We start from the raw sequence: 17,886 nt of genomic DNA, 5'->3' as shown, positions 1-17,886 counted from the left end.
CAAACAACCGAGTGAAGGAAAGGAAGGTCCTGCAATAAGTGTACTGTACCTAGTTTATCCCAGCACAGAATCGCCCCACATTGCCGTCACTGTTTTTCCTTGCCCAGTACTTGCATCCCGATCTACGGATACCTTGCCTACCTAGGCGCCTGTACTGCCTCTGCTTCTACCAACGATTAAGTTCCTTGCTCGTTTTGCATTGGCACAAAACTGCCTTTGGGTGGCCGCAACCTCCAATTCACATTGCATCCTCTCATAAGCGCGCTTCCGTAAACTTCCAGGTGCATCGGTAAGTCGTCTTTTTTTTATTTTTTTTTTATTCCTCATTTGCTGCAGTTGCGATTCCGAAACAACAACTCTACCTTCCTACCTTAACTCATCTACTAAATCAAAGATGACGACGCTTGTCATTCCCCTCTGATTTTTGACGTATCGATTACTTTGGATCGCTTACCCCACCAAAATCACGGAACTGGACCTCACTCCGCCCGCCTTGCCCAGACCCTCACCCACTTTCACGCGCCTGCCGCCGACGTGCCTTTCACTTTGCGCCTCTGGATCCTGCACCGTCAAAATCCTTCATTTGAGTAGCACAAAACTCTTCTCGGATTTGTGGTCACTAATTCTTTTCTACATTGGACAAAATTTGGGACCAAATCTAGTCCACCCACCTCGACGCGACTTCTGCTGCATTTTCGACATCGTTCATCTCTCTGCCTTTACCACACGGAGAGTACCACGACCTTGATCTAATCGCCAAGCATTTTATCCCTCTAGTCACTTTCGAGACTACCTCAAATTCATAATGTCGGATCGCGAGAACGGCGGCAGCCCTCACGGTGACTACCCAGGCGCCGGCGGTGGTGCACCAGCTGGTGGTGGTGACCCAGCTGCTCCGGAGCACCTCAACATCAAGGTGACGGACAACAACAACGAGGTCTTCTTCAAGATCAAGCGGTCGACAAAGCTGGAGAAGCTCATGAACGCATTCTGCGACCGCCAGGGCAAGTCGCTCAGCCAAGTCCGCTTCCTGTTCGATGGGCAGCGCGTCCAACCGACCGATACACCAGACACGGTAAGTGATGCAGGCTTCTGGGGGCTCTTTTCTTTTCTCCCAAAGGAAGAGATAAGAAGAAAGGACGGAAGTAGAAAAGCAGAAAACATTTTGCTGACATTGATCAAAAACCATAGCTCGAAATGGCCGACGGAGACACACTTGAGGTGCACCAGGAGCAGGTTGGTGGTGCTTAATTTTTACGAGACAGTCAGTTTGGCCTCAGATGCCTCCATCTACTGCTAAGAGGGAGTACGGATAGGTGCGGGGGGGAGAAGTGCAAAGGAGTGTCCCGAAAGAAACACGGAAACCTGGGCGGGGCTGGGAGGATAGCTGCGGGCAACATTTACGCCACTCTCTTTTTTCTATTTTATTGTCATCAAAGCAAACCAACCTTTTTTTTTCTCAATCTCGCAGTAAACCTTTCTTTAGGTTCTCTCAAGGGAAAAGAAAAAAGAAAAGGAGAGAAATGGCAATGCTACTATTGCCAGTACAGTCGGGATCTCCAGTGGTCTTACTCTTCATCCCAAGGGAAGAGGATGGGTAAAACCTCATTCGGAAGCGAGATGGACACAGCAAGACTAGCTCTTGATGTAGTTCTAGAAGTGTCACCGAGTGGAAGGCTATCTATTGGGAATGCAGGCTTGATATCACATCTCCCTTTTTTTTTCTCTCTCTCTTTTCTCTCCCTCTCTCTATGAAATCTTTTCAGTATTTTGCTGACGGAGAAACCCGTTTTTTCTCTCATATTTCTGGTTGTTTTTGTTGGGGCTTTATCCCTCCATATTTCGGACCCCTTCCTTCTATAATTGAGGGCGGCGCATTTAGAGAGAGGGCTTCGAATGGCAGCATATTCAAAGCAAAAAAAAAAAAAAAGAGAAGAAAAGCAAAGAAAAGGCCCTCTCTTATGATATGATGAAAAGAAAAGCTACTTTTCGTGCTTGCGTCGTGATGCTATACCTTTGGTGTACAGGAGCAACTTGGTCCAGATCTGTGTTTGATGTGATACAACGTAGGCAAAAAAGGCTGGGGAACGTAACCATTACATGAAATTGATGGGCAGGCTTGGTTCAAATAAAAACTCGGAGATAACACGGATACGGTGGCATCTTGGTATTACCAATAACTTTGTCATTGAGCATGTGAATATTCTTGATGGAAAAAAAAAAAGAGATGGAATCGTGCTATTCCTGAGAGGCTAGGTAGCCCGCCCTCGTGAAGGCGAGACTACTCAAGCGTTCGGTAGTCAAAAGCGCTAAGGAAAAAAAAGACCAAAAAAGAGAGACTAGGCTTGTGTGTCCAAGCCATAAAGGAATGAATGGGATGTGCCGACCCATCGATCTCTCCTTGCTTAAACACATGGTTTTAGGCAGATGGAGAAACATAGGAATCAGAACACCACCACTACGGCCAACAACAACGGGCCTCCCCTCGTCCCCTTTTCGTGCTTCTTTGTCGCCTCTCTCCCTCTCTCAATGCAACAGCTCCCATCTCCAACTGAGATTGGCACAACAACGCACGCACGCTCGCTCGCTAAAACAACCCACAACGAAAATCAGTGATAACAACAACAACAATATCACAAACAACAACACATCGTCGTCAAACCAGCCTCCTCAAAACCTCAACCCTTCAGCTCCCTCGCTCGACAGGGCGTACACAGCACCTCCATGAATCCATCGCTAGCCTCCCGGGGGAAGACCTGGCCGTCGTCGAAGCCACCACCGCAGGTTCCGCAGCGGAAGCACTCATCGTGCCACTCGCCGCCCAGTGCGCGGACGTACTGACCGATGACGGCCTTTTTGCAACCCTTGCACTTGGGAGCCCTCCTCTCGGTCCGCTTGGTCTGGCAGCTGACGCACCATGCGTAGCCGTCCTTTTCGATGTGTGTCATGCCCTGCTCGAACGGGTCGCCACACTCGGCGCAGAAAAAGTGGCCATAGTGCCAGTGCGCCCCGAGCGCCACGACGTGCTCGCCGATGATGGGCGTCCGGCAGTGCTTGCACTTGGGCGCAAACTGCTCGTGCCAGTCCAGGTGGCAGAAGAATCGGAGGCGCTGGTCACCATCTTCTGCCATCGTTTTGCCGGGTTCTTCGTCCAAGATCTCTCCGGCTGCGCGGCGCGCGATCCTCTCCAGTCTTGCGGACCGGAAGCTCTCCGGCTCGGGACTGATCTCAAGCGCCTCCAAAGATGTGCCGCACGTGTAACACGTGAAGCATTGCGGGTGGAAACGCTCGTTACCACCAGCCAACGCAACGAAGCGTCCCTCTATGTACTGCCCGCACTCGTGACAGCGAGCCGTAGCCCGGCTGCCAGCCGAAGACCCTGGTGCTGGTGACCAGTGCCCTCGCGAGCGCTGAGCTTCATGCCGGAAGCGACCAACCGGACCCTTCACCGGCGTCGGCAGGGGTCTTGCCGAAGGGGCCGGTTTTGAGTTGGAACTCGATTTGCTCGCCTCATCTGGGGTAATTATTATCGGGACACCAGAGCTACCGTCTCTCTCATCATCAGGGGTGACAATGGAAGGTATAGCAGGAGCTGCTTCCACGGAGATGGACGGGATGCTTGGTTTCTTGGAGGGAGAAGCTTCGGGCTCACTAACGGCAATCGAGGGAACGTTGGTGGCAGCAGCAGCCAAAGGTCGCTCGTCAGCAACAGATTCTACCTGAATTGCTGGCGGGCAGTAGTTGCGGCTACGCGGTTGCTGCGGCGTTGATTGCGGTCGCGGCACATCACGAGCCTCCACAGCCGAGATAGCAGGGACAGAGGAGGCTTGTCTGAGTGCTGTTTGCTGCGGTTGGGGTCTTGGCGACGATTCTGGTCCCGGGGTTGTTGCAGGGGTTTGTTGCTTGGCTGCTTGGTCTCGGCGGAAGAAGGGGCTACGATGTCTGGGGTCTGGCTTCTTATCAGTTCCCGGGTCCTTGTCCGGAACCTTCCAACTTGCGTCAAAGCTTACGATTGGCCGTCCGGGGCTGTCACTGACATATGCCGGCGTGGGCAACTTCTCGCTACGGTCCTTGAGCTTCATGCTCGTCGCGGACCTGATGTCATCGCCCCGGATCTCAACACCGTTCTTGCGCGGCACGTCCTCACGAGGAGCTGCCGGTGTCTCGGACGAAGAGTTACTCGTATATAAAGGATTCCGCGATTGTGAAGGCGGATTCCTGTGGATCTCAATCTTGGAAACTGGTCGTGGCGGCGCTTCAGGCAGTTTGGGGCTGCTCTCCGGCACTTCGGGCGCAAACTGCACACGGTTGAGTGGGTTCCTGGCCTTTGCGCGCAGTGGTTGCGCATTCTCGGGTGTAGCTTTGCTCGAAGTAGCCTTCGCGGCAGGTGAGGAAGCACCTTCGGGCTCCTCCCATATCTGATCACCGGAAAACGGCTTCTGCACCTCACCACTGATATTGCGCTTCAAGCTGCTCCTCCGACGATCCGAAGACTTGGTAGCCATCGGCCGTGGGCCACCGGCAAGCCCGCGATAGGTCTTAGCAGGCTGCTCCGAGTCCATCGAGTTTTCTCTTGACTTTTCGAGACTGGGGCGACCTCCACTTTTTCCTGCAGTTGATCCCAAGGACACATGGCTACGTGAGGCGGCGTTGTGTCCGTCGCTAGAAGTGCTACTCCCTGAAACAGAGCGAGAGCCCATGTTTCTCCGCAAGCCTGTTGGCTCCACGTCTGCACCGTTGTAGCCCGCACTAGCAGTTCGTGCATATGCATAGCTGTTTTTGCGCATGTGAGGCTTGTAACGGTATGGTGCATCAGGTTCTGGTGGCTTGACGCCGTTTTGATGTTGCCAGACGAGATCGGCAGCCTCATCCAGGGCGGCAGCGTGAATCCGTTTCTCCTCTTCATCCTCTTCCACCGGCTCGGCCTTTTCCCTTTCCCTGAGGTCCATATCATCCATTGCCTGCTTGAGAGAGAAGGCCTCCTCTTTTTCCATCCACCTTTGACCGCGCTCGATGTACGTAGCCGATGGCACAACCTCTGACGGCTTGAGAGGAACTGTAGAGCCTGGAACCTTGGGGTAGTAATCGCGGCCGCGTGCACTTGTGTTTGAGTATCTGGAGGTTACGCTACCGGCAACAGAAGGCCTGCTGATTATGGAGGGTGGTACAGCGTATTGGCCACGCGGGTTCATGGAGGAGGTCTCGGAGGCAAGTGATGCACCGCCAAGGGAAGATCGTTTACTTGAAGTCAGTGAAGGCCTGCCAGAGTCACGCCGGCTGTTTTCTGGCTGTGGCCTGGCACCTCCCGGGCGGGCGATGCGGTTTTGCCTAAGGTCGGCAAGGTACGAGGCGAATTGCTCGTTGGACTGTTCGTTTGGTCATTTTTTTTTCCTTTCTTAGCAGCGGCGCAATGGCATCTTAGTACAGATAGAGAGATGGGCAATTGCTCACCATGTATGAGGGCGAGGGCGGCGTGACCTTCCGGTTGGAAGTCCGCTCCTTGGACTTCCCTCGAGCAAACATCTTGTCGCGTAGCCGATTTAGCAGCTATTCGGATGATTCGGAGTTTTGCTTAGTTTCTTGCGGTGTGTAAAAAGAGGCTGTAGGGTCACCGAGCGCGTTCAAAAAGTCGTGTTTGGCAACAATTTAATAATGAGGCCAAAGGGCAAGTCGTCGGTGTGATACTTGATATTGCGGTGAAGAAGTCTATTTGTTTATTCAATTCTATGCAAATCATGAAGCTTTTGGAGGAATCTTAGGTAGGATGTCAGGTTGTAGTAACGATAAACAATTGACAAAAAAGCCGAGTATCGTATTTTGCATGGGACAGCCCGAGAAGCAAGACGGTCGGACGGGGTTAGCACTTTAAAGATCAATGCGGTGTTGTGTTGTTTACCAGAGTGGAAACCAAGGCAACGAGCCAAGCGCCTTCGGCAATGCATGGGGGGTCGTGGTTTAGCGTCGTTTGGACCCACTAATCGACAACGTCAAAGTGTGGAGCCCCATTAAGATTGAGTCACCACCTGCTGTGCTGCTGGCTGGAGCCGCAAGAGGTACGAAGGAAGTAAGTAACGTAACCTGAGCAGACTTCCATTCTACCAGGTGGCTTTGGTGCTGTACCAGGATCTGCCACTGTTACGAAGCTCTCTGCACGCCATGGACCTCCCAGAAGGGGTCCAGTTTACACTTGCTTTTCTTTGTTTACCGCTTTGTGTTGCGCCGAGAAAAATCACAGGATCCCGATGGTCTAGTCTAGTCCTCAAAGGGCCTCTGCTGTTATTGTTTACCATTTTAAAATTTTACTCCCGCCTGTGCGAGGCTTTACGACGTCTCACTACAACCAGCAATATTAACGTCGCCATAAGCGAGCGTTCTATTGAAGTCGGCCCCTGGTAAACTCTGCTAGCGGGAAAGAAAGGCAGTACCCACAATTGTATAGCACACATATATTACATTATGTAGGCACTTTAAAATTACCTTTAGGTACCTTACCTTGCCTGGTAGAAGCTTCTCTTCTCCTTTGCTCCGTATTATGGTATATTTCTCCTTTCCATCGGTGGATTCTAATATTGGATCTCCCGGTCCGCGCCCGTTGATGACAGGGTTCAAGATGGAGAATAGCATGAAGCAAACAAACATATGCCGGGCCGCGTCTTTGCTAGCCGTACTGATTAATCAGGGTCTTGCACAAGCATTGCTTCTCGACTACATTCTGCCTTTAGCTTTTTGTACGGAGTTGGTCGGTAAAAGGGGTGAGTGAGGTAAATTTCCGCGGCAAATAGAATAATAATAAAAACATAAAACATTTGCTGGTAAACGATCGTTGGGAATTCCCATTTGAGTCAAACACTGACAGGAATTCCCAAATTCACAAGGGAAAGATGGACCTCATATGAAAAGCGTAAAACAACACTTGCACTGACAACCCGGCTAGACACATTTGCACACACACACAGACACACACACAGACACACACACAGACACACACACAGACACACACACAGACACACACACAGACACACACACAGACACACACACAGACACACACACAAAAAAAAAAAAAAAAAAAAAAAAAAGGTGTAAAATTGCCTTGAACCTCCAACAAGATAAAGTGCTTTGATTTTCTTTGCATTATTGTGCATCAGAGCTGTCTTTAACTGCCAGCGAATCAAGCGCCTTGTCATACATTAGCTACCTTAGTCTCTTCATCTCGCTCGATCTGCGCAATGAATGCATGATGCCAAAAGCCGAATCAGACTTCACGATTCATAATTTTATTCCCGCCACCGCCAACCATGATTATCCTGTCGAATTGAGGAGATGAAATAACCCAAAGGGGATAACCTGCGGTGCGTGTCCCAAACCACCAAAACTTTTTGTAACTTACCTTGCCTGCTTACACAGCTTGCCAGGTACCTTACCTAGGTAGGCAGGTCGATCCGGGTGGTTCCTGCGGAGGTCGACACCTTCTGCCCGGGCCGAGAATGTTTATTCCCGGCGATTGTCATGCTACCTACCACCTAGCAAGGTACCTACCTTCCAACATACCTACCAACATGACGTGGCCAGTAGGCTTTTGCAAAACCAGTCCTGTCGGGCATGGAAAGGTATTATACCTGCCGACTGGGTGCCATTGGCTTTCAAGTCATTAGTCAAACCGACAAAACTTATTCCCGCCTCGTCGCCATCGATCAGATCTCGCAACTGATTCCAAACATAATGTCTATCCATGCTAACTAGCGTGCTCCAAGCTCGTCAGCTGACTGGCACACCTGGAGGGGGCATCTGCAAGTGATTTATATACATACATTATACAATATTTCGGCGCTTCACCCGGACATGCATCAAACATGACACTGGCTACAAACGACCGCAGCACAGTCCCTGAACAATACCACTGTACAATGTTTTTTTTTTCTTTCCTGACAAATTCAACCATAAATACCTATACAAATGATCTACTTTCAGAACGAACAAGCTAGGCTTAGTTACGCCTCCCCGCATACCTAACTTGCCCCTTGGCATGCGTCTCCTTGCGACCCTGTCTGTATTCAACCAAAATCTCCACTTTCTGTATTGGCAACTCCGTTGTCGGTCGATGGCAAAAGTTATCCATACCGCCGGAAAGTGTGCCGCGTTTTTCTGCAACCTGCAAAGCAAGGGGGCGATCGAAAAAAAAAAGTCCTTTTGCTGATTTCTGCCTAGGAATGTGAGAAAAAAAAAAGGAGAGAGAGAATATTCGTACATTCTACCCCATCCGCCCATTGAATGTATCGTCACATCGGTACCTGGACTAGTAAATGGATGGGAGTTTGATTCCTCTTTTAATTATATTTTATCGACCCTAGACTGCCTACGTTTATCGACTTAATTTAATTTTTTACGGTTTGATTGATGAAAGCCAGAAGTTCTGCTGGTGAACGAGTCATCATTGTCCACAAAATTTTTATATATATCACCAAAATCTTGTCTCCTTCTTATTCACGGGCCCGTCGACGTTGCTTCAAAAAAGCGGCTCAAGTTCCCACTTGGAACTGTTCAGATGACAGAACCTTCGGTCTCGGCGCCGGCCGTATCGACCGATGCCACCAAAGACGAAACGACCGCCGTCCAGCCCCAGAACTCACGGCCATCATCACCCGAAGTTGTGGAGGAGAAGGAATTTAAAGAAGGGGGTTATGGATGGTAAGGCAGTCTCCTTTTGGCAAATCGTTCCCATACAATTCGAATATATTTGCCTATTGGAACTTTTTATGGCTAACAGATTGTGTACTACACATACAACAGGGTCATTGTGCTCGCCGTGCATCTCCTGAATGCTCATACATGGGGCATCAATGCATCTTACTCGGTGTTTCTGGCCTACTACCTGCGGTCTGGCGCTTTTGAGGGGGCAAGTCCTATAGCCTATGCATTCGTCGGCGGGCTCAGCATCTCGATAGGTCTGTACTGCCTGTTTTCGTGTCTCTGTTACAGTGAAGGGAAACATTCACCGCTAACAACCTGATTTCAGCCCTCGTCATCTCCCCAATCAGTACCATCTCAGTGCGCGAAATTGGAACGCGCAACACGCTCCTGCTCGGCACTGCCATTGTGACGTAGGTTAACCCCTGAATGATACTCCTGATAGTACAGAAACGCTTGTGTATAGATAGGTAACTAACTGGCATATACTGTCACTATTATTAGCATCGCGTTCATCGGTGCCTCCTTCACCACTCAGATGTGGCAGCTCGTCCTCTCCCAGGGCATTGCCTTTGGCCTCGGCATGGGGTTTATCTTTGTGGCCTCGGTCGGTGTCGTGCCGCAGTGGTTCGTCAAGCGCCGCTCGCTCGCCAACGGCCTGGGAGCCGGCGGGTCGGGAATGGGCGGTCTCATATACGCGCTCGGGACCAACGCCATGATCGAGAACCTGGGTCTGTCCTGGACGTTTCGCATCCTGGCGCTGATCGTGCTGGTCGTCAACTGCATCAGCTCGGTGCTGGTTAAGGACAGGAACAAGGAGCTCGGCACGGTGCAGGTGGCGTTCCACACGGCGCTGTTCCGACGCCCCGAGTTCTACCTCCTCGTGTCGTGGGCCTTCTTCAGCATCCTGGGCTACATCATCGTCGTCTTCTCCCTGTCCGACTACTGCCAGACCGTCGGCTTCACCGCGACGCAGGGCTCCATCGTCGCGGCCATGTACAGCATGTCTCAGGGCGTTGGGCGGCCCATCATCGGCCACTTTAGCGACACGTGGGGGAGGATCAACGTCGCCGCCGTCGGGACCCTCATATCCGCCGTCGCCTCCTTTACCCTTTGGATTTTTGCCGGTCCCTACTTTGGCGGAGTCATCGTCTTTGCCCTCCTTGGCGTCTTTACTGGAATCCTCTGGGCCACCATCGGTCCCGTCTCCGCCGAGGTTGTCGGGTTGGAGATCTTGCCCTCGGCTCTGTCCATCATCTGGCTGGTCCTCGCCGTGCCGGCCACGTTCGCCATGGCCATCGGTGTGAGCCTTCGAGTTCCGGGCCCCGGTGGGTATTTATATGTGCAGGTGTTTGTGGGGCTCATGTATTTGATTGCATTCACGTCAGGTAAGTCGTATTTTCTCTCGTTTTTTTTTTTTTGTTTTTTTTTTTTTTTTTTGTTTTTCATGTGTTTTGTACAGCTCAACACAGCTAGTGATATGAGATAAACCGACTGACTCTGATTTTAGCGTGGTTCTTGCGAGGCTGGAAGCTGTGGGAGTTGGAGAATCTGGACCGGAACAAGAGTCGAGGGGCCGGGCTGATGCGCAACGACGACGCAGCAGTAACCGAAGACGCGGGTGTTGACGCAGCAATGCAAGGTGGTGATCAGCAAACGTCCAAGGAGAGGGAAACACTGGCAAAGTACCTAATGAGGGGGAAATGGATTATTTCTACAAAAGCTGTATAGGCATTTGCACCCCCACTGCTAGAGGCAGAATGCGGATTCTCAAAACGCCTCTCCAGGAAAGAATTAGATGAATATTACAGGCGTAGTACCGGTGGTCTCGCTCAATCCCGTGATATTTGTTATATGATGATCTTGTTTATCAAAACCGTACCTGAAAGTGGATTAGGAAACGATAATAGTTGTAGGAAAATACGATACAGACAAAGTCGTAGACTAAAATTACCCAGGGTCAAGGTAATAAGGAGGCATTGTCTGTACGCAAAGCATTACTTGCCAGCCGTTCAGCCCAGGCAATCACCAATAGTCTTACTTGGCAACATTTAGGAAACTACAGACTGGCTCTACTGTGAGCCCGCAGCTATCACATAGTAAGAGTAAACGTTGGCCTTTGTTTGAAGCGCCACATCTACTCGCATATTAGGTTTAGAAAAGACTGTTGTACTCACGTTTTGTACCTTGATCGTTACTATTTCTAGTGATTTTGGGATATACGAAGTGTAAAACAGTCCTCATGGACTCATACAAATTTTTGAAACTCTGAGCGAAGTACTTTTTCAGAAAGGAATTTCTGTAAAAGTTCAAGTCCCCTTGAATCGTACTTAGGACATTAACCTGATCGAACTCGACCATCAACGATGTAGCTTGTTTTATTTCTTAGTATTAGGCAGGGCACAAGTCTCTTGTGCTCCAGTACCACACGCTCGTCTACGCTTATAGCTTGGGGTCCTCTATTCTTGCCAACGTAGCCAACTCGACAGCCATGTCAGCCGCCTTGTGAAAGTCATCAAACACATGAACCCCATCCAGTCCACTCTCAGCAAGCAAGGCCTGTCCTTCCTTCTCTCGCGTGCCCCTGATCCTCACAACCAGAGGCACGGTCGCTCTACCAACACCTTGACCCACGGCTCCCTCTTCACGCATCTCCTTCAATGCCATGATAAGCCCCTCGGCAATGACATCGCCCCTGATTATGCCACCGAATATGTTGACAAAAACCACCCTGACCCGCTCGTCTCGCAGGATCCAGCCCAAGCACCGGCTTATGGTTTCGCTCGTCGCCTTGCCGCCAGTGTCCAGAAAGTTGGCCACAGCAACCTCCTCCTCTTCCACGCCTTCAACCCGACCCGCGACTCTCCTCCTTCCCAGCTCGGCGTGGAGCGCGTCAATCATGTTCATGGCCAGGCCCGCGCCGTTGCTCAGCACTCCAATGCACCTCTTCTGGCGGGGTTGCGTCGGGAGGGAAAAGTGTGTTATCCCGTGCGTGGCCGCCTCGGCCTCGACGGGGTCCTTGATCTGGCATCTCGAGTTGGGCGCAGCGGGCACCAAGGGGATCGGCTTTAGGTTGTAACCACGCACCAACAGCTTTCCGTCATTGTTTAGGACATGTTGGTCGATGTGAATCGTGATTCCAAAGGCGTTCAAGAAAGGATCGTGCATCAATCCCGTCATGGCCCTCACAAGCCGTTGTGTGGTATCCTGTGCCGGAATAGGTGCCAGGGAGTCTCCTTTCTGACTTGAGCTGGGCCTCAAGTCTCCAAGCTCCTTGGTGAGCAGAGCCACAGCGCCGTCGTCATCCTTGCCGGAGCTGTTTCGGACCCCAACCGGTCTTGTGCGCAAGCCCGGCTTCTCGACCATGATCACGAGGCGTCTATCTGATCGATCAACTTCGATGGTGATTCTGTAGCACAACGCCGACGCATCCCATTGATATGATATACCATGCCTCTGCAGGTTATTTTCAAACCTGTCCTTGACCATGGCAGGGTCAATTTGCCCCTGAACTATGGCACCTTTACCAGCATCAAACCCTGTCCAGAGAAACTCGCTCCGTAGCTTTTGATCTTCTTCAGGCACATGTTTCGAGTTGTCTCGAAGTTGTCTTTTGATGACCTCTCCCATCTCTGAAGGGTGCGTCACCAAACTGACGCCGACTTCCTCCAGCGCCCTCTGCTTAGTTCTCGCCAACTCCTCGCTCCTTTCCCAGAACGCGCCGGCATGACCAATGACTCTCTCGCTCTCCACGCCTAATCCTGCCAGCAAGGCCACGATAGGTCTACCCCAGGGAAGTTAGCAAGGCTCACCAAAAGTGTTATCCACTCACTTACACACCTAGTTCGGTCATCATCAAACACAAAGTAAAAGTCACAATGGCAAAAAATGGGGGGGAGAACCTACTTTTGTCCACCACTCCTCCTATACTCCCCAATCAGCCGAGCAGCCTCCAACTCACCCACACCACCAAGCTCCCCGACCAGGGCAACAGCTTCGGTTGCATGATCCACCAGCAGCACCGACAGGGCCTCGCACATGTCCGTACCGGCCAGCACGTCCCCGCCGACGCCGACGCACAAGCTCTGCCCGAGGCCGGCCCTCGTCGTGCTGGCCGCGACCTCGTAGCTCAGCGTGCCCGACTTTGCCGCGATGCCGACCTTGCCGGGACTAAAGACGCCGAGCGGCTGGAACCCGACCCTGCACCTGCCGCGCGGCGCCACGATCCCGGGCGAGTTGGCGCCGACCAGCCGGGTCCTGCTCTGGGTGCGCAGGACGTCGTGCACGCGGAGCATGTCCCGCAGCGGCACGTGCTCGGCGACCGCGACGACCAGGCCGACCTCTGCCTCGACGGCCTCCTCGATCGCCGCCGCCGTCTGGTCCGCCGCGACAAAGATGGCCGTGGCGTCGGGCCGCAGCGCCGCGGCCGCCTCGCGCACGCTGCCAAACACCGGCAGGCCCAGCGTCTGGTGCGTGCCGGACCGGCCGGGGGACACGCCGCCGACGACCTTGGTGCCCCACGCGATGGAGGCGGCGGCGTTGGCGGTGGCCTGCCGGCCCGTGAAGCCCTGGTAGAGGACGCGGGTGTGGGCGCCAATCAGCAGGTTGGAGGTCGTCTGCGAATAGGCGGTCCGGGACCGGGGTGGGTGTGATGTGCTGCTGCTGTGTAGTGGGCGGTGCTGGGTGGGGAAGATGAGGAGGGAGGCTGATGGTGGTAGTAGACATTGCCGAGCTGCGGCAGCACGGGCAAGAGCCGACATGGTGATGTCGGGGGCCGCCTGGTGGGCGGGGGGGTCCTTGATGAAAGTTAATTCTGTTTCAAGATAAATATCAGGTTTACACGAAACATATTCTAAAAAGTAATTTTTACCTGTGAGTTTGATAGACTATAGTTTCATAGCTACGCATGTATTAATTAATGCGGTAACGGCTTGCCCAGTGTAGCTTCGCCGGACTTTCAGGGGCCGAGGGCCGAGCTAAGTGAGGAGAGGGGGTGTAAATCGTCATTCGGTGCAGGGTAGGTGGCACATTTGGGTAAATAGTTTGAATATCATATTGCTTGTTTATTAGTGATGAAGCATGTAAAAATTCGGACCAATATGCATCCTTTTTTTTTAATGCCTTCAACGCGTATAAAAGAAATCAAAGTCTGCTAGTAAGAGGAACCCAACACCTCATAAGCATTTCCCGCGCCCACAAGACTTGGCAAATGCGTCTCTCGCAGCCTGCCTTGCCGTGTACGCACGAGCAAGCGGCCCCATGCTACAACTTTCCCTCTCATACGCCACCCGGACAGCCTCCCTCTCGGCGTCTTCTGCGGACATGTAGGTCTTGTCACGGGTAGTGGTGCCACCTCGCCCGCTGCCAGTCGCACTCCTCTCGACGATCGGTCCAGAACCGTTACTCCGGCCCAGCCCGCGGAACGCCTCCTCGACCAGTCGCATCTCCATTGACAATCTATCCCGCACTGCCAGCTCGGCCCGGTGGGTCCTCGCCATCTTCTCCAAGTCCGCCTGCAGGGGTGGATAGGCCATGGTGATGTAGACGTCGGCTGCGCAGACGGGGTGCGCGTTGTTGTTGGCAAAGTAGTGGCTCTCGATCGTGTTGCCGATGGAAACGTGGAGGCGCGGTTTGATAAAGACCCAGAAGCCGCGCGCCGTCGCCGAGGCCATGTCTTCGTACCGGCAGCGGCAGAACGACCATGTCTTTTTGCTTCTGCTATTGCTACTGCTGCCACTAGTTCCACTCCTATTACTCCTCCTGCGTTGCAAGGCCTCAAGCTGCTCCTGTTCGTGCACGCGGCGTTTCTGGAGCTGCTCCATCGCCTGCACCCATTCCTTCAAAGCGGGCCCATCAACCAGGTCGTAGAGTCCGTACTTGCTCCCCCTCATAACGAACATGAGTTTTGCGCGGAGCAGACTCCGCTCATCGTCGTGATTGGGCAAAATCTCCATCCAAAGCCGGAGGAGATGACTATCAAGCGACGGCGGGTCGTGACCGCCCATAGCTTCCAGAGTCTCTCTCTCTACGGCAGCCATCTCGGCAGCATGTGTGTGCCTCAGCTCCGCCAACCGCTCCGGGGTCAACATCCTGACAACCTCGGACGCGGGCAGGCGGCTTTTCTGATAGGCGTACCAGAGGCCGAGGATCTGGGCGATGCAACCTTCGCAGATGATGTTACAACCGCCGCCGCCGCCGCTCTTGCAGTCACGGAGTCGCCTGTTGAGGTAGATTAGCTCGATGTCTTCTTCGCTCCATTGTTTGTGCCGCAACGAACGGGCCATTACGTCTTGTTTCCTATTTCCTGTGGCACTTGAGGATAGAAGGAAAAAAAGGGGATCACTACCTGGCGTTGAGGTTTACTGAATGCCTCAAAGTGTACCAAGAGAGCTGAAAGGGCGCCGTGCAAAAAGTTTGACTCCAGGTCAAACTTGGAGTCAAAGGAGGGAAAAGGACATGGAAAGAACTGCCGAGAGCATAATTCGAGCCACGTCTACCCTTATACATCCTGAGTCCTCTAGAAGTTGCCCATTCCACAAACAATGGGCCATGGTCATGGCCACAAAGAGCATAGACAAAGAAGCGGGCGGAACATACAAACCGCAATAACGAGTTAGTAGACAATGCAGGTCAGATCTCCAGTCTAAGCATGGTGAAAAAAAAATCCCTTTGTTTGGCTTTTTGTTTGACAACCTCTGTTTTCTTTCATACAACACATACGCACCTAAAATCAAAGATACCACAAGATAAGTCCCGAACCACCCCCATCCGTCCCCCCAATTCAAATCCTGGCCGGTCTCAATGCCTGCAAAACCGCAGCGGTATCCGCGCTAGTCTTCTTGACCAGGCCCACGATGCTCCTAAACTCTGGAATCTCGGCGTCGCCCATGACCTCGTACAGCCAGGACTCGCTGCTGGTGACCACGGCGCCCTCCGCCCTCAGCCTGGCCAGGGCGAGCGGCACCTCCTCGCTGTTGCAGCTGCTGACGCCGTCAGCGAGAACGTAGACGCCGTGCCCGGCGCGGAGGAGGTCGAGCGCCGTCTGCGTCACGCAGATGTGGCTCTCGATCCCGACCAGCGCCACCGTGACCTTGCCTGAGGTGGTGCCGGTGAGGTCGCGCGCCGCCAGCGTTCGCTGCACCGAAGGCGTCCACATGGAGAATTTCGTCTTGTCCGAGTGCTCCCGGACCAGCGGACCTGCCGCCGTCAGGAGCTCGTCCAGCTCCGGTACCGTCGGCCCGAGCTTGGCCCGGTTCTGCGTCGTCGCGTAGATGGGGATGGAGAGCAGGTGCGCGGCCCGGATGACCTTTTGGCTCGTGAGGACGCTTTATAAGGGTTTTAAAAACAGGTTGGTTTTTCTGATTTTGAGCCACCATTTTTACCTTTCTATGTGACGATACATGGATATGAAAAAAAAAAAAAAAAAAAAAAAAAAAAAAAAAAAAAAAAAAACCACTCACATCTTGTCAAATTCCCAAATGGCATTTCGGAACTTGTCCTGCATATCACAAACACTTTTTATTTCATGACATGAATTCCCTCCGTTAGCATCAGCCTATTATCGGCTTGTGACTTTGACATAGCTTCAGAGTCACTTGATGCACATCACAGAGACTAACAAGAGCACTGGATTCTCTATGTTCAGAAATGTAATCAATATATTAGCTTTGCTTTTCTTTTTTCTTTTATTCGAATGCGTCACATATGAGTAGAAAGAAATGTATAAAAAAAATCCATCCAAAAAAAGAAAGAAACATAAAAGAACAAAACCCACCAAGTCGCCTTGTACGGGCAGCTTGAGCCGCAGTCGTCGCCATATCCGCGGCCCCGAGATGTATTGGCGGGGCACTGCTGGCACGCGTCGTGTGTCTGGCAGCAGCAAGTGACATCAAGGATGCTCCGTTTCTCAACATTGGCTGACGAACAACTTTTGCTCTCTAGCGACAAGGGGGTTTGGTGCAACTAAAAAAAAAGTTAAACAAGGAATCGTGCGACTTCAATGTCGTCAACAAAATCCAACCAAACAGTGGGATTTCTGGGATTCCTCGGGCTAGAGCAAAGTAGTCCCACAGGCACCCAAGACGATCCCGAAGTTGTTCCATTGCACGGGTAAGGACGGAAAAAAAAGGGGGGAAATTTTAAATATCGAATTGAAAAAAAAAAAAAAAAAAAAAAACTCAAAATAATTACCACGGGTAGGAACAACCTAAACCAACACGTGTTTATCCCTCCGTCACCTCGGCCTGTTATCCTTCCCGCGGAGGGTGCCACACAGAATGTGACACAGCAACAAGTTTTCTTGGCAAGCCTTTTCCTGCTCAACCTAACGCCGTCCTCGGCGAACCTGTAGCCGCATGCTCGTGACTTTGGGCCTGACTGATGCTTCAGTGTCTCAGTACTCTCTGTACCTACAAACTTTTTGGGCGCGACGGGGTTTTTTTTTTTTTTTTTTTGTTCTTCTGTCCTCTTCCTCCTTCTTTTTAAACCGTCCAAGTCGTCTCAAGTTCTGTCTTGGTTCGTCGACCTTTCGGACGAGCACCCATAACGATTAATTCACATAATACGTAAAATGGGTTGAAACGGTGGAAGTCTTCCAGGCTCATGTTCGATTATTCGCCGAGATCCGACTAGGGTTCCTGGCTATGCATAGGCAATCGCCCATAATGATTAAGCTCAAGCCATTACGCGTCGTTCAAGCCACGTTCTGCACTCTTGGACTCTTGGCAAATGTAATTCTCCTGCAAATTTGCAGACGTCAGTATGCAGGGACGAGTGTTGGGCATCCAAGCATGATATCATATGGCAGATTGTTTAGTGAACATTGAATGATGTAGCATTGAATGTTAAAGTCCGTTTCGGACATTGCTACCAAATCCTCCCAACCGTTATGATGACCTCCTTTTCGCCCGCCATGATATCCTAGAAAAACAAATGAAAAATCTCCACCCATCCCAAATGCATAATGAGAAAAAAAAAAAAAAAGTGCTCCGAAATGTTGCTATGCTGATGCTGAGCCTCCCTCTGGCTTGGGTATCCCGTTTCGTAACAATGCGTGATATGACCGTACCGATTTGTAAAAAAGAAGCCGTCCCTTTCTACAAAAAAAAGACCGCACACGCTTTGGTTCCAAGAAGTAAACGAAGGAAAAATATGGAAGAAACAAAGTCTGGGTATATACAGTAAAATGAATAAAAAGAAAGA

The 17,886-nt window shown here is 51.7% G+C and overlaps 6 protein-coding genes across 6 annotated transcripts; 2 read left to right on the top strand and 4 right to left on the bottom strand.

Moving 5' to 3' along the window:
- Positions 1-203: 203 nt before the first annotated feature.
- On the top strand, positions 204-1,787 carry PgNI_03140 (uncharacterized protein). The gene is made up of 2 exons (XM_031123195.1): positions 204-1,075; positions 1,192-1,787. Exons 1-2 carry the CDS (start codon positions 806-808, stop codon positions 1,249-1,251), a joined length of 330 nt encoding a protein of 109 aa, XP_030985239.1. The 5' UTR covers positions 204-805; the 3' UTR covers positions 1,252-1,787.
- A 773-nt stretch (positions 1,788-2,560) lies between these two features.
- On the bottom strand, positions 2,561-5,874 carry PgNI_03139 (uncharacterized protein). Its single transcript, XM_031123194.1, has 2 exons — positions 5,452-5,874; positions 2,561-5,366 (listed from the first exon to the last, which is right to left on the bottom strand). Exons 1-2 carry the CDS (start codon positions 5,521-5,523, stop codon positions 2,679-2,681), a joined length of 2,760 nt encoding a protein of 919 aa, XP_030984047.1. The 5' UTR covers positions 5,524-5,874; the 3' UTR covers positions 2,561-2,678.
- A 447-nt stretch (positions 5,875-6,321) lies between these two features.
- On the bottom strand, positions 6,322-6,624 carry PgNI_03138 (uncharacterized protein; the record flags this gene model as incomplete). The annotated part of the gene is made up of 2 exons (XM_031123193.1): positions 6,322-6,373; positions 6,488-6,624. 2 exons carry the CDS (start codon positions 6,622-6,624, stop codon positions 6,322-6,324), a joined length of 189 nt encoding a protein of 62 aa, XP_030984046.1.
- Positions 6,625-7,666: 1,042 nt separating this feature from the next.
- Positions 7,667-10,499, top strand: PgNI_03137 (uncharacterized protein). The gene is made up of 5 exons (XM_031123192.1): positions 7,667-8,685; positions 8,788-8,942; positions 9,014-9,098; positions 9,190-10,073; positions 10,196-10,499. The coding sequence occupies exons 1-5, from the start codon at positions 8,543-8,545 to the stop codon at positions 10,414-10,416; spliced, it is 1,488 nt and encodes a 495-aa protein (XP_030984049.1). The 5' UTR covers positions 7,667-8,542; the 3' UTR covers positions 10,417-10,499.
- A 538-nt stretch (positions 10,500-11,037) lies between these two features.
- PgNI_03136 (uncharacterized protein) lies at positions 11,038-14,969 on the bottom strand (the record flags this gene model as incomplete). The annotated part of the gene is made up of 3 exons (XM_031123191.1): positions 11,038-12,469; positions 12,592-13,498; positions 13,931-14,969. 3 exons carry the CDS (start codon positions 14,967-14,969, stop codon positions 11,128-11,130), a joined length of 3,288 nt encoding a protein of 1,095 aa, XP_030984048.1. The 3' UTR covers positions 11,038-11,127.
- Positions 14,970-15,333: 364 nt separating this feature from the next.
- PgNI_03135 (uncharacterized protein) lies at positions 15,334-16,808 on the bottom strand. The gene is made up of 4 exons (XM_031123190.1): positions 16,460-16,808; positions 16,305-16,320; positions 16,146-16,199; positions 15,334-16,010 (listed from the first exon to the last, which is right to left on the bottom strand). Exons 1-4 carry the CDS (start codon positions 16,596-16,598, stop codon positions 15,467-15,469), a joined length of 753 nt encoding a protein of 250 aa, XP_030984051.1. The 5' UTR covers positions 16,599-16,808; the 3' UTR covers positions 15,334-15,466.
- Positions 16,809-17,886: the final 1,078 nt, after the last annotated feature.

This window comes from Pyricularia grisea, assembly GCF_004355905.1.
Source record: "Pyricularia grisea strain NI907 chromosome Unknown Pyricularia_grisea_NI907_Scaffold_2, whole genome shotgun sequence".
In the NCBI taxonomy this organism is placed as follows: domain Eukaryota; kingdom Fungi; phylum Ascomycota; class Sordariomycetes; order Magnaporthales; family Pyriculariaceae; genus Pyricularia; species Pyricularia grisea.
Note: the sequence above shows the minus strand (reverse complement) of the source record. Positions and strands in the feature narration are given on the sequence as shown.